The sequence below is a fragment of the Serinus canaria genome, chromosome 8 (genome assembly GCF_022539315.1).
Source record: "Serinus canaria isolate serCan28SL12 chromosome 8, serCan2020, whole genome shotgun sequence".
Lineage (NCBI taxonomy): Eukaryota > Metazoa > Chordata > Aves > Passeriformes > Fringillidae > Serinus > Serinus canaria.
In genome coordinates this window covers 833210-845802 of record NC_066322.1, presented here as the reverse complement: position 1 = coordinate 845802, position 12593 = coordinate 833210, and the positions used below count along the sequence as shown (strand labels likewise).

The following is a 12593-nucleotide window of genomic DNA, read 5'->3' as shown; positions in this document are numbered from 1 at the left end:
TGGCACAGAAGGGAACGGCCTCAGGCTGTGCCAGGGGAGGGTCAGGCAGGACAGCAGGAGGAATTCCCTCATGGAAAGGGCTCTCAGGCCTTGGCACAGCTGCCCAGGGCAGGGTGGAGTCCCCATTCCTGCAGGGATTTAAAGCCCTGTGGATGTGACACTTGGGTGGCCTTGGCAGTGCCAGGGGACTCCACGGGCTCAGAGGGCTTTTCCATCCCAGTGATTCCATGGCTCCCTGGTTCTGGGGAGCCCTCCCAGGCAGGAGTTACAGGTGTGAGCATCACCTGTCCCCCTGCCAGGAGCAGGTGGGTACAGAGCAGCAGGAAAGGGAGGTGTGGAACACCCAGCTGAGCTCCTCGTGGAGACACAACTCCTGATCCCCAGTGCCTTCCTGCTTCCCTCCTGTGCCATTCCCTTTCCTCCTGCTGTCACCACAGCTCCCTGATCACTCTCAGATCCCTGCCCAACAAATAACCCCCAGGACTTCACTGAGAAAATCCGAAGGATTGTGGCTCCCTGAGTATTCCAAAATCTCACCACAGCAGAAATGACAGCAAATGAAGGTGAGGTTCAGAAGCACTCCAGGGACGCCTGGAGTTTGATGGTTTAAAACAGAGGTGACCCAAGGTTTGCCTCTTGCAGCCCTCCCCAGCTGGGCCTTCTGCCAGGGCCATCCAGGAGGGATTCCCGGTTCTCAGCTCCTGTCACACCTCAGTGCCCAGCACAAATCCAGCACCTGAGGATCCCAGACCCAGCTGATCCCTCAGGATCCCACCTCAAGCTCAGGTTGCACGGTCAGCTGGAATAATGCTTGTTAAAGCACAGCTGAACGGCAAAACTCAAACCCAAGCCTGAAAAGATTAAAATAAACCTGACAAATTTGCATCGAATTTAACCACAATATTTATCTTTAGTTATCCAATTATCTCCACTGAGGATTTGCAAATAAGGGGTCCAGCCCTCACTCCAGGATTGGCAAAGAAATAAATCAAGAATCCTTTATTTTCCCTCTTGCTTGGCTTCCTGGAGGAATCTCCCCTCTCCTTCACCCCAAGAAACCCCAGCCTGATTTCAGTGGAAGGGACTTTGCCCTCCTGTGCAGCTGAGCTGGAGCCTCTCCCTCCCTGCCCTGGCTCTCAGCTGTGCAGTTACAAACGCAGAGGTAAAAGGAGCACATTTCCCTTCCCCTGGAGCTTCCCCGAGGTTCCATTCCGAGCACAGCCCCTCATTAGCAAATCGTTCAGAGCCTTGAGCCACGTCCTGCTGCTCTCAGGGCACCAAAATGCCCCCAGAACCACCCCTGGCCACGCAGTTCAGCAAACTCCTAAGCCCTGCTCCTCCAAAGGCACCTTCCAGGAGATCAGGAAAGCACAGCCTGGAATTCCCAGGGTTTCCTGCCTGAGAGCCTGTGCCTGCCAGGGAGGGACTGCTGTAAGAGAGAAATCAAATTAAATTAACCCAGAGCAGCAGCTTTCCATCATTTTCCTTCAGGTTTTCTCCAGACATCCGAGGAAAGGCAGCAAATCCTGTCCTGGTGTCTCAGGAGCACCTCAGCACAGCCCACGTCCACAGGGAGACTTTTCCAGAGTCCCTGAGCAGCCCTGGGGATTTCTCTGCCTCTCCTAAAATAGATTTCCTGATTCTGCAGCTCTGGCTCGGGAGATGGGGAAGAGCCACCAGCACTGGGGATGTGTGAGCTCCCCCAGTGCAAGGTGCACCACCAGCCCCAAAAATCACTTCATTCCACAGTCACTGGCAGTCAGGAAAATTGGGTTTTCCAGCAGTGCTTTCCTGACAGCTAAATTGCCAAAAAGTTCCCAGCCTCAGTGGCAGCTGCCCTCCCCTCCCTGCCCAGTTTGGGTGAGTTATTCCTCCTGTAAATAAGCAAGCAGGGTGACACTGGCTGTCTAAGTTTGTAACTAATGTTACTTTTCTCTATGGTACCTTGAGATATTGTCCCTTTTTACTGCCTGGGTGTGTGTCCTGATTTATGGAGTGTTAAATCATCCCTGGAAAAGCAGGGGTGGGGGCTGGAGTGGTTTCCAGCCCACAAAAGCCACTCTGGCTGGGGTCACACAGCAGCTCAGAGCACTTTGCCACATTTTGCAGGAATTTCTCTGCTTCCCAAACAGGATCTGGGAGAGCTCAGGCCAAAGAGGGGCCCTCTTGATCACTGCCAGGATTTTGGGAAGAAATCTAGAAATAAAATTAACTGATGACTTATTGGAGCAGTGAATATATTGATGCCTCTGTGTTGGCTCCAACACTGAATGAATGAGAGTTTATGGGAATTTCTGGGGGTTTATTTCAGCAAGAACTAGTCCAGGCCAATGTTCCCTGCAGATTCCTGCTTTCCATGGTGCTTCTTTTCCAAAAATCTTTGGGATTGTGTCTGTAACTCTCTGGAGCCTTTGTGTTTTAAAACAAGGACTAAACTAGAACTAAAATAACACTTTTTTGTGACAAACTGCACTTCCTTGGCAAAGGGGATTAGGAGGGAGCAGGCAGCTGCTGCACGGAATTACTGGAGAAAATGGGATAAGGGGAATAGTCCCAGGCCTGGCAGCCTGACACTGATCCTGCACTCTGCAATGGAATCAGCAGCACACAACATCATTCAGGGAGAATTACAGCAGCTTAATAAAATTAATGCCAGTCCACGTGTGCCTCTCACCCTGCAGGGCCAGGGCAGCCTTGGCATTCCTGCTGCTGGGATGAGGGGGATCAGGGACCCCAGAAATGCATTTCCAGCTGCACCAGGGCACTGCACTGCACTCAGGAGCCTGGGATTCACACAGGAAAGGTTCAGGGGAGCAGCCAAATCCTGAGTGGGAATCTCCAGAGCCAGAGCAGGATCCTCCAGGGGACGGCTCCGAGCCTTTGGACACTTCAGCTCCTCCCCAGAGTGATTGAAAAGTGATTTAAAGTGATTTTCAATCAGGGACAGGACACAGGGAGTGGCTTCCCACTGCCAGAGGGCAGGGATGGCTGGGATGTTGGGAAGGAATAGCACCTCACATCACCTGGGAGGGGGATGTGGGGCTGGGATGGAATTCCCAGAGCAGCTGGGGCTGCCCCTGGATCCCTGGCAGTGCCCAAGGCCAGGCTGGAGCAGCCTGGGACAGTGGGAGGTGTCCCTGCCATGGCAGGGGTGGCACTGGGTGGGCTTTGAGGTCTCTCTGAACCCAAAGAAATTTCAAATTTAAGTTCAAGCCCTCAGAGAAAGCCAAAGGGAGGAGCCCCAGCTGCCCTTGGGAATGCTGTGCTGCAGAGGGATTTGGGACAGCAGGAAGCAAAATCTGCTTGGGCTGTTACAACTCTTGGAATGAAAACAGAATAAAAAGCAAAGAGCACCCCCAGAGCCGGCCCTGTGCTGTCCCAGCAGTGCCACATCCCCTGAGGAGGGGACAGGGGATTTACCAGAGCCCTCTGGCAGCATCCTCCTGCCCTGGCATGGAACCCATCCCAGCCCCATTTAGCACAGCTCAGCTCTCGCACGGGGAACTTGCTCCCAAAGAGGCTCCAAGAGAGCCCCAGAGGGAGATGCTGGCAGGAGGGCACACACTCAGAGAGGGCAGGGACATGGCACAGCCAGCCTGGCCACCGGGGGCTGTCACCTCCCAGCCCTCAGCCCCCAGGGACTGTCACCTCCCAGCCCAAAGGGACTGTCACCTCCCAGCCCAGAGGGACTGTCACCTCCCAGCCCAGAGGGACTGTCACCTCCCAGCCCAGAGGGACTGTCACCTCCCAGCCCAAAGGGGCTGTCACCTCCCAGCCTAGAGGGACTGTCACCTCCCAGCCCAGAGGGACTGTCACCTCCCAGCCCAGAGGGACTGTCACCTCCCAGCCCCCAGCCCAGAGGGACTGTCACCTCCCAGCCCAGAGGGGCTGTCACCTCCCAGCCCAGAGGGACTGTCACCTCCCAGCCCAGAGGGGCTGTCACCTCCCAGCCCAAAGGGACTGTCACCTCCCAGCCCAAAGGGGCTGTCACCTCCCAGCCTAGAGGGGCTGTCACCTCCCAGCCCCCAGCCCAGAGGGACTGTCACCTCCCAGCCCAGAGGGACTGTCACCTCCCAGCCCAGAGGGACTGTCACCTCCCCCAGGGGCTGTCACCTCCCAGCCCAGAGGGACTGTCACCTCCCAGCCCCCAGCCCAGAGGGACTGTCACCTCCCAGCCCCCAGCCCAGAGGGACTGTCACCTCCCAGCCCAGAGGGGCTGAGCTGGCCGGGGCTCCTGGTCAGCCCCACACCAGAGAGTGGAAAGGGAAGGGAGGGAGAGCACTCCAAGCTGTCCCCCCAGGCCATGACCAGGGGCTGTTCCCTCCTCTTCCTCCAGCAGGATGAAGGACACAGGCACTGCTCCCTTGCCTTCCATCCAGCCCTTTTTCATTCCATGTATTTTCCTCCCAGAGAGCCCCAGGAGCTGCTGACGCATCTCCAACCTTTTTTCTTAGAGATTCATCAGCTAAAATAGATCCCACATATAAGAATAGGAAGTTTAATGAATTCACACTCCTGTGATGTAACAAGTTAAATTAAAAACACCCAGCTCGTAAGATTTAATAACAAGCCTTTTATGGCCATTTCGCTTTTCCTGCAGGAAAACTTCCTCCTACCAAAACTGGGAGGGATATTTTTAAAACCTGTGAAACTGGAAGCAGTGCTGGAAACCATCACAAGGAACAAAGCCTTTCAGGGACAGTCAGGGTGCCTGAGAGCTTCTCCTGCAATTGTTGGGATTCTTCCATCACCAAATGTTGGAGTTCACCCCAAATCCAGCGTGGAGAATGGACAGGGACCTTCATTCCACTGGGGCTGTGAAATCCCCCCAGGAATGGGGACCCCAGCACTTCCCCAGGCAGCTCCAAGGCCTGACCACCTTTTCCATGGAGAAATTCCTCCTTTTCTCCAGGCTAAAAGTGGGAAGTACAACCTCCATTTTAGGGTGAAAAGTCTCAGGATATGTAAAGTAACCAGCCTTGGGTTTAATCTCCCCCTGCAGCATCATCCCCTTCACAGGGTAACAAAATCCTCACCCAACCATCAAGCACAGCCACAAGTTCAGCTCCCAACAAACAAAGGTCATCCTGACCAAACTGGAAAGGGAAAAAAATCAAACAAAAAAAAAAAGAAGGGAAAGTGCCTGGCCATGCCAATGGACATACCAAAAAAAAAAAAAAATTCCCCAAACAAATCCCCACCAAACTCCAACCCCAGACCCTGGCTGCCAAAGCACACGGGCTCTGATTCCTAAAACATCTAAAATATTCTGTGCTTGCACTCCTGGATTTGCAGCAAGCTCTGATTTATGGGAGGGCTTTGGATGAGCTTTGGAATGCTGGGGAGTGCTGCTGCTGAGGCTGGGCTGGCAGGAATGGCAGCCTGGGCTGCGTGGAATTGAGCTGGGATCAAGGATGGGCTGGGCAGGAATTCCAGCCTAGGCTGTGTGGAATTGAGCTGGGATCAAAGATAGGAAGGGCAGGAATGGCAGCCTAGGCTGGTGTGGAATTGAGCTGGAATCAAAGATAGGAAGGGCAGGAATGGCAGCCTAGGCTGGTGTGGAATTGAGCTGGGATCAAAGATAGGAAGGGCAGGAATTCCAGCTTAGGCTGGTGTGGAATTGAGCTGGGATCAAGGCTGGGGTGGAATTGAGCTGGGATCAAAGATAGGAAGGGCAGGAATTCCAGCCTAGGCTGGTGTGGAATTGAGCTGGGATCAAAGATAGGAAGGGCAGGAATTCCAGCCTAGGCTGGTGTGGAATTGAGCTGGGATCAAGGCTGAGGTGGAATTGAGCTGGGATCAAGGCTGGGGTGGAATTGAGCTCGGACCAGGCTGGAGAGCTGCTGCTCCCACACAGCCTTTAAACCCCTGAACCAGGCCCTGGCCAAGCCTCCAGCATTTGGAATGCACAGATTCCAGGCTCCTCCTGCTGCAGGAGAAGCTCAGGGAGGGGACAGGAGCGGCACAGCGTGGGCAGGGTGGCACTGTCACCTCCTGCCACCCCACCCACGGCAGGGGACAGTGACGCTGCCTCAGCTCTGCCGAGGTCCCTCCGTGCAGCTCAGACCAGGCTGGGACATTCACCTTCCTGTGCTGCCACAACCACCAGGAACCCCTGGGTAATTAACCCCCCTAATTACCATCAACAGATAAAGGAATGGGATTTTTGAGAGCTCAGTGTTTCTAAAGAATGACCAATTTTTGTGCTCCCAGGAACCACCAAGCTGAGGGCAAATGGCCAGAGGAGTCTTTGGAGAACTTTGCTGGGGATGTTGGATCTAAAATCTGGATTTTAAGAGGGTGCCCAGAGCAGCTGTGGGGTAGGGGAGGTGTCCCTGCCATGCCATGGGATGGGGTTTGAGGTCCCTCCCAACCCAAACCACTCCGGGGTTCCACGAAAAACTGCTCTGCCAAAAGGCCAAAGGAAGGAATGGAACTGCCAGGGCACAGCTCCACAGGAGCCAGGGAACACATGGCACAGAAATCCCAGCATTTGTCCTGGGCCATAACTGCTCCCCACATTTATTTCACAGAAATAAACCGAGGAAACAGGAGGGAAAAGCACAAAAATCACCCCCTGAATGTGAGAGCTGCAATATTTGTGCTGGATGCACAGCCCTGCACCTGCCACAGGGAATGCTGACCTTCAGCAGACCCTGGGATCCCTGGATTTAATGCTCTGCCTGCTGCTCCCAGTATGGAAAGTCTCCTGAAAACACTCAAATGATCCATCAAAACCTGGCAAAACCACCCCAGGACGCTGACTGGAGGTGCCACCTTTATTTAATCACTTTCAGGAGCTGCTGATTATCTCATCCATAAAGCTCTGCTGCTCCAGGATCCCACGGGGCTGCTCCAGGCACTGTCCCAGGTGAAATGAGGCTGCAAATGTGAGCAGCGGGAGCCTGGCTCGGAGCACGGGGAACAATCTGCTTCCCAGGCAGTGGGAAAAGGGACACACCTGCAGGGGACAGCTCCCCTCCTGCCCCGAGGCCACCAAGCATCTCCCCCCTCGCCCCAGGGACCGGCAGGGTCACTCTGAGGGGAGGCTGGGGTGGGCTCCTGGCAGGGGCTGCTCCAAACTGGGGCACTTCCAGCTCATTCCTGGTTCCCATGGACCCTGTCCAGTCCAAGGGTTCCTGTGGAAAAGGATTCCTTTCCTTTTCAGCCTCTCCACACACCCTGGAATTGCCTGAGCCTGTTTAAAATGAAGTTTTTTTTACCTTTTACACGGATTGCAGGACATTTGTTCTGAGTCACAGGGCTGTGGGATGGTCTGGGTTGGGTTCCACAGATTTTTGGGGTGTTTTCCCCCTCTTTGGGATTCCCACTTGGGTTTTGTGGGAAACAGGAGTTGGGCTCAATAATGCTGAGGGTCCCTCCCAACCCAGCATATTCTGGGGTTCTGTTAAAGATCATTTAACCCCAAAGCTCCTCTAATTCCATCCCAAATTCCCAGTTCAGCTGTGCAGAATGAACCACAGCTCAGGTTCCTGTCTATCCCCACCACCTCCCCCAGTAAACCTTGTCCCAGGGCTCCCAGAACTGCTCCAAACAAACCTGGCCTCTGCACCTCTCCCTGACAAATAAAGCACAAACACACAAGCAGCTGAAATCCCACAAAATTAACAATCCTGCTCCAGGAAGTCAATTATGAAATCATTACAGATCTTCCAGGAAACCTGGATTTCTTTCCTGGCCTGCTTCCTCAAAGCAACTTAAATCACAAAGCCCTCATCTCCACAACAATGCCATGATGCAGTTTGCTAATTAGCTTTCTCCACTCCTTAATTAAGAAGAAGTGTTGGTGTTCTATCTGCAGTTAAATGGTGGCAGCAGCCTCCACTCTGTGGTTTATTTCTATCTCAATATTTATTCGCTTTATTTTCTCTTAATTTTATTTTCACTTCCATTTCAAAGTCCCGTTTGGATCCCTGCTGCAATCAGCTGGGTTGTGGCTGCTCCAGAGGAAATCTGGGAGGCTTTTTTAGGATAAAGGTGGCTGAGTCTCTCAGCAGAGCAGCTGATTCACCCAGCAGCTCCCACAGGTCCTGCCCTGCCCTGGGAGCCAAGGAATGCACCCTGTGGAGCTCTCCTGACTCCAGATAAATCATGAGGACACCAAGGATGGGATTTGACCTTCTGGGTATTCCAGAGAGCAAGGAAAAGCTGTGGGGCAGCCCAGAGTCAGCTCTGCTGCATCTGGTCAGAAATCCTGGGCAGAGAGGAATTAAATCAGGCTGAGTAAAAAGCAAATGTGTTTGGTGGGGGGACGAGCTGCCCAGGATTTCCTGGGAAGCAAACAACCCCTGGAAATCAGAGTTCACAGCTGAAAGCAAGTGCCCTGAAAGCACTAAAAGCTTTTCCCAGCCCACGATTCCAGGCACTCTCTGTGCTCCTGGCCAGAGCCAGCAGGAGATGTTGGTCCCTCTCAGGGATGGGGAGTTCAGGTGGCCGGGCAGGATCACATCCAGCCAGAGGAATTCACATTTCCCAACCCCAGGTTACTGAGGGCTCACACCAGTGAGGTTCTCCTGCCTTCACCAGCCCTGTGGATGAGATTCCAGCAAATCCTGAGCGACAGAACCCCAGAATTCCTGAGGAAAAGCCCTCCAAGGTCACCAAGCTGTGCCCAATCCCCACCTTGTCCCCAGCCCAGAGCACTGAGTGTCACCTCCAGGGAAGGGGACTCCAAAATTCCCTGGAATGCCACTCTCCTGCCTCCTTACTCCCAGCCTGGTTTGTGCTTGCCCCAAAATCTGCTGGATTAAAGAAAAACTGCAGAAGGGAACAAATCAGGCAGCTGCTCTGTGGGTGGATTTTCCCAGCCCTCCCCATGGATACAGAGTGACCTTGGGGACGAGATTTATCCAAAGTCACCACTCCAAAGCCAAGATGTCTTGGGCAAGGACTAAATCCAGGCTGGCACTTTGCCTCACACCTGCTGATGCTGAATCTGTCCCCCCAAAACAGCAGCTCTGATGGAAGGCCTGGGCCTGGCAGCTCCTGGAGCTCCCTCTTCCACTTGTCCAAGTTCCCACATGGGTGTCATCACAACTGGAAATGTTCTTCCAGCAGAGGGAGAATGACATCTCGTTAAAGGAGAGCCTTTTCCTGGCAGGTGGAGGCAAGGACAGCCCTGGAAAATGCACAGAATTCCTTGTTTTCAGGGTTTTCTGTGCCCAGGCTGGAAAGCTGATGGTGCTCCCAGTTTTCAGTGTGGCCTCTTTCCCAGGTATTTCCGCAGGAATGCTGAGAAGTGGCTTTGCTAGGAACAAAAAACCCTGAGGAAAACACTGCAGCATCTGCAGCCAGGGATCAACAAATACAGAAACCCCTCTTCTGTCATCCCAAGAAAAATTCCTACAAACACAGGTCCATTCACCAAGCTGGGGCTCAGGGCTCATGCAGAACCTCATTCCCAAAATGGCCCATCCTGCAGGATCCCTGGAGAAGGAGCTGGGGACAACGAGCTGTCCCTGGCCAGCGGTGCCCAGTGGGATCCTGGGGTGCTTTGGGAAGAGCATTCCCAGCAGGTCAGGGGGGATCCTGCCCCTGTGCCCAGCCCCATCCACCCCCCTGGCCACTCCAGCCTGGCCAAGCTCCCTTTCCCCTCAGCTTTCCCAGGAACCAGCACAGAGTGGCCTCACTCCACTGCTGCCCCTCCATGAGCATCACAGGGCCCCAGAGGATTTGGGAGTGATGCTCTTGGGCAGGAACACCTCGTGCAGCCATGGATATTCCTGGACAAAATCCATTGGAAGGCAATTCCAGCCATCCATCAGCCCAAGGATCTCCTCCCAAGGCTCTGTTCCAGGAGTCTGCCCCAGCCTCTCCCCAGAGTTCCCTCAGGACATCACCAAGTGCTCCCAGAGCTCCTGAGCTCCCTGAGTGACATGGCACCACGCCCCTGGCACAGCAGTGGGGAGCAGGGCCCTGTCACTGGGCTGGGACACATCCCAGCTTTTCCACAATTCCCAGCTTTTCCACAATTCCCAGCTTTTCCACAATTCCCAGCCCTTTTCCCACAGTTCCTGGCTGCAGCAATGCCACCAACAGGGCTGGGGGTGGGAGCTCCCAGCCTGGGGGAAGGAGGGGGCACAGTTCCAGGAGGAAGAGCAGCTGCTGCTCCCAGGTACCTTCACCTGGCAGCTCTGCAGTTGGGGAGGACATCCCCCCTTCCAGCCCCAATTCCTGGGGGCTCTGAGGGCAGAGCAGGTCTCACCACGCTCCTGCCAGGAAAAGAAGGAAGCCCATTGCATATTTCTGCTTCCTAATCCAGCCTGGAGAGCACCAGGAGGACCAAGCTGCATTAGTACTGCAGGAGAAGGCACTGATGGATTTAGAGGGGGAAAAAAAAAATTCCCTCTCCATATAAGGGCTGTGAACATTTTCCCACTTAAGACAACGTGTGGGATCATATTCACAGACACAGAAATATGTTCTGTTCCCCGACACCCACGGGCCTGGAACACCAGGCTGAAGTGCTGGCAGGAATCAGAGCCATTTGTTAAGTACAAAAAATGTCTCACATAATTAGGGAACTGCTGAAAGCCTCCAATTTAGTGCTCAGGCTGGAAAATGTAGGAATATTTCTTGGAACAACAGGCAGAGCTGCCTCCACGCCACACACACAGCAAATACCTGGGGAGAAATCAAAGTGCAACGAGATTCCAGCCCCTTCAGAGGAGGGAAGCAGGATATCCCCAGCTGGGAGGGCCATCAAATCCAGGTCCTGATTTCAGTGCTGGTTATGAAGGGAGTGCCCCCTCCCCAGCCTCATCCCTCCATTCCCAGCGTGGCTCCAGCACCATCCCAACCTGTCCCTCTGGTCCAGGCTGTCCAGGTGCCCTTCTGGCAGGAGCAGAGGGCCAAAACCACCTCCCAAACGTGTCCCAGGGCTGAGGAACCCCTGCCCAAAGACTCTTCAAAGGTCAGCCCTGGGAAGGGCAGCAGCGAAGGGAAGATGGAAGGTGGTGCTGGAAACAGAGCTTGGGGAGGTGTCTGGAGGGAGCTGGTTTTTAAGAATTTGGGGAAAAAGCAAGAGAAGCAGAGATTGCTGGGGTTTGACCAGGGAAAAGCTGGAGCCAGAGCTCCTGGCAGCCATGGCTCAGCTTCTTGGCCCCCAAAGCCACCAAAGTCCCCCCACCCAGAGCTGTGTCCCCTTCTGGCAACATCTCTTCAACCCCCAGCAGGGTTTGTCCTTCTCAAAGCCACCAAAGTCCCCCTGCCCAGAGCTCTGTCCCCTCCTGGCAGCATCTCCTCAATCCCCAGCAGGGTTTGTCCCCCACCAAAGCCATCACTCTCTGCCCCCACAGAGCCACCAAGGTGTGCCCCCACAGAGCTCTGTCCCCTCCTGCCAGCATCTCCTCAACCTCCAGCAGGGTTTGTCCCCCACCACAGCCATCATTGTCCCTCCTAAAGCCACCAAGCTCCGTCCCCCTCCCCGAGCCGTGTCCCCTCGTGGCAGCAGCTCTGAGCCCCGCAGGGTCTGTCCCCTAAAGCCACCAGGTGTGTGTCCCCGAAGCCCCCCGGTGTGTCCCCCCAAAGCCCCCCAGGTATGTCCCCGAAGCCCCCCAGGTGTCCCCAGCCGTGTCCCCCACCCCGTGCCCGCCCCCGGCACCTCTGCAGAGCAGGGATGGGTTCTGCAGCAGGGACACCAAGCGCCGGCGCCGGCCCCGCTCCCGGCTCCTGCCGTAGCTCATGGGAGGGGTGAATCCGCTGCCTCGGCGCGTTCCTCGCGGCGGGAATTCGGGCATGCCGCCGTGCCCGTGCCCGTGCCCGTGCCATGCCATCCCTGCCCTGGCCGCCTGCCGCAGCAGAGATGTCCCAGCGGCAGAAGCAGCGCCCAGCCGAGCGGGGCTGTGGAACAATCCAGGGCCGAGGCGATCGCAGGGAGCCGAGGTTTAAATCCCGCTGGATCCAGCTCCGGAGCGGCTGCGCTGGCAGAGCCCAGGGATGCTCTCCGTGCCCCGCTGTGCTCCCGCTCCGCGGGGACGATTCCCGAGCTCCCGCGGCTGTCCAAAGGCTCCTCGATGCCGGATTTTATTGCCGGCGGATCCCTCGGCCGACCGCTTTATTTCAATCCCAGCTGCCGAGCATCCAAGATCTGCCAAGGACGTCTTCACATCCCCGGCACGCCGGGAGCAGGAGCGATGCCTGGCGATGCACGTGACGCGGAGCCGAGCGCTGGATTCCCGGCCATGGGAATGTGCTCGGCACTCCCAGTCCCACCGGTGCTCCCTACATCCCGGCTGGATCCGCTCTGCGCTCTCCTTCACCCGACTCAGGCAAATTCGGGCTATTTCTGACCGCTGGTTCCTAGCCTAGAGAAGGTTACATTTGCCCTCCGCAGATTCTCTTGGCTCCAACTCTCATTTCCAGATCTTTTCCCCGGCAAAATATTCGGGAAGGCAAAAAAAAAAAAAAAAAAAAAAAGGAAAAAATTGAAAAAGAAGCACCGTTCTCCTCCGATGAGCTTAAACTCCTGTAGCTCTAAAGTCATTCACTCCGGATCCAAGGGAACTAAAGGATGAGGAATGTTCTCCTCCTTATAATAAAAAAGAGCCTTCCTGAGCTTACAGCTTCTTTTC

General features: G+C 55.0%; 1 protein-coding gene across 1 annotated transcript in view; it reads right to left on the bottom strand.

The window, feature by feature from the left end:
• Window positions 1–11759, bottom strand: part of LOC103815082 (leucine-rich repeat-containing protein 7) — a 94559-nt gene extending 82800 nt beyond the window's left edge. Inside the window, exon 1 of the mRNA XM_050977504.1 lies at window positions 11624–11759. Within this exon, the coding sequence (XP_050833461.1) occupies window positions 11624–11759 (136 nt within the window). The remainder of the gene's footprint in view (window positions 1–11623) is intronic.
• Between the last annotated feature and the right edge of the window lie 834 nt (window positions 11760–12593).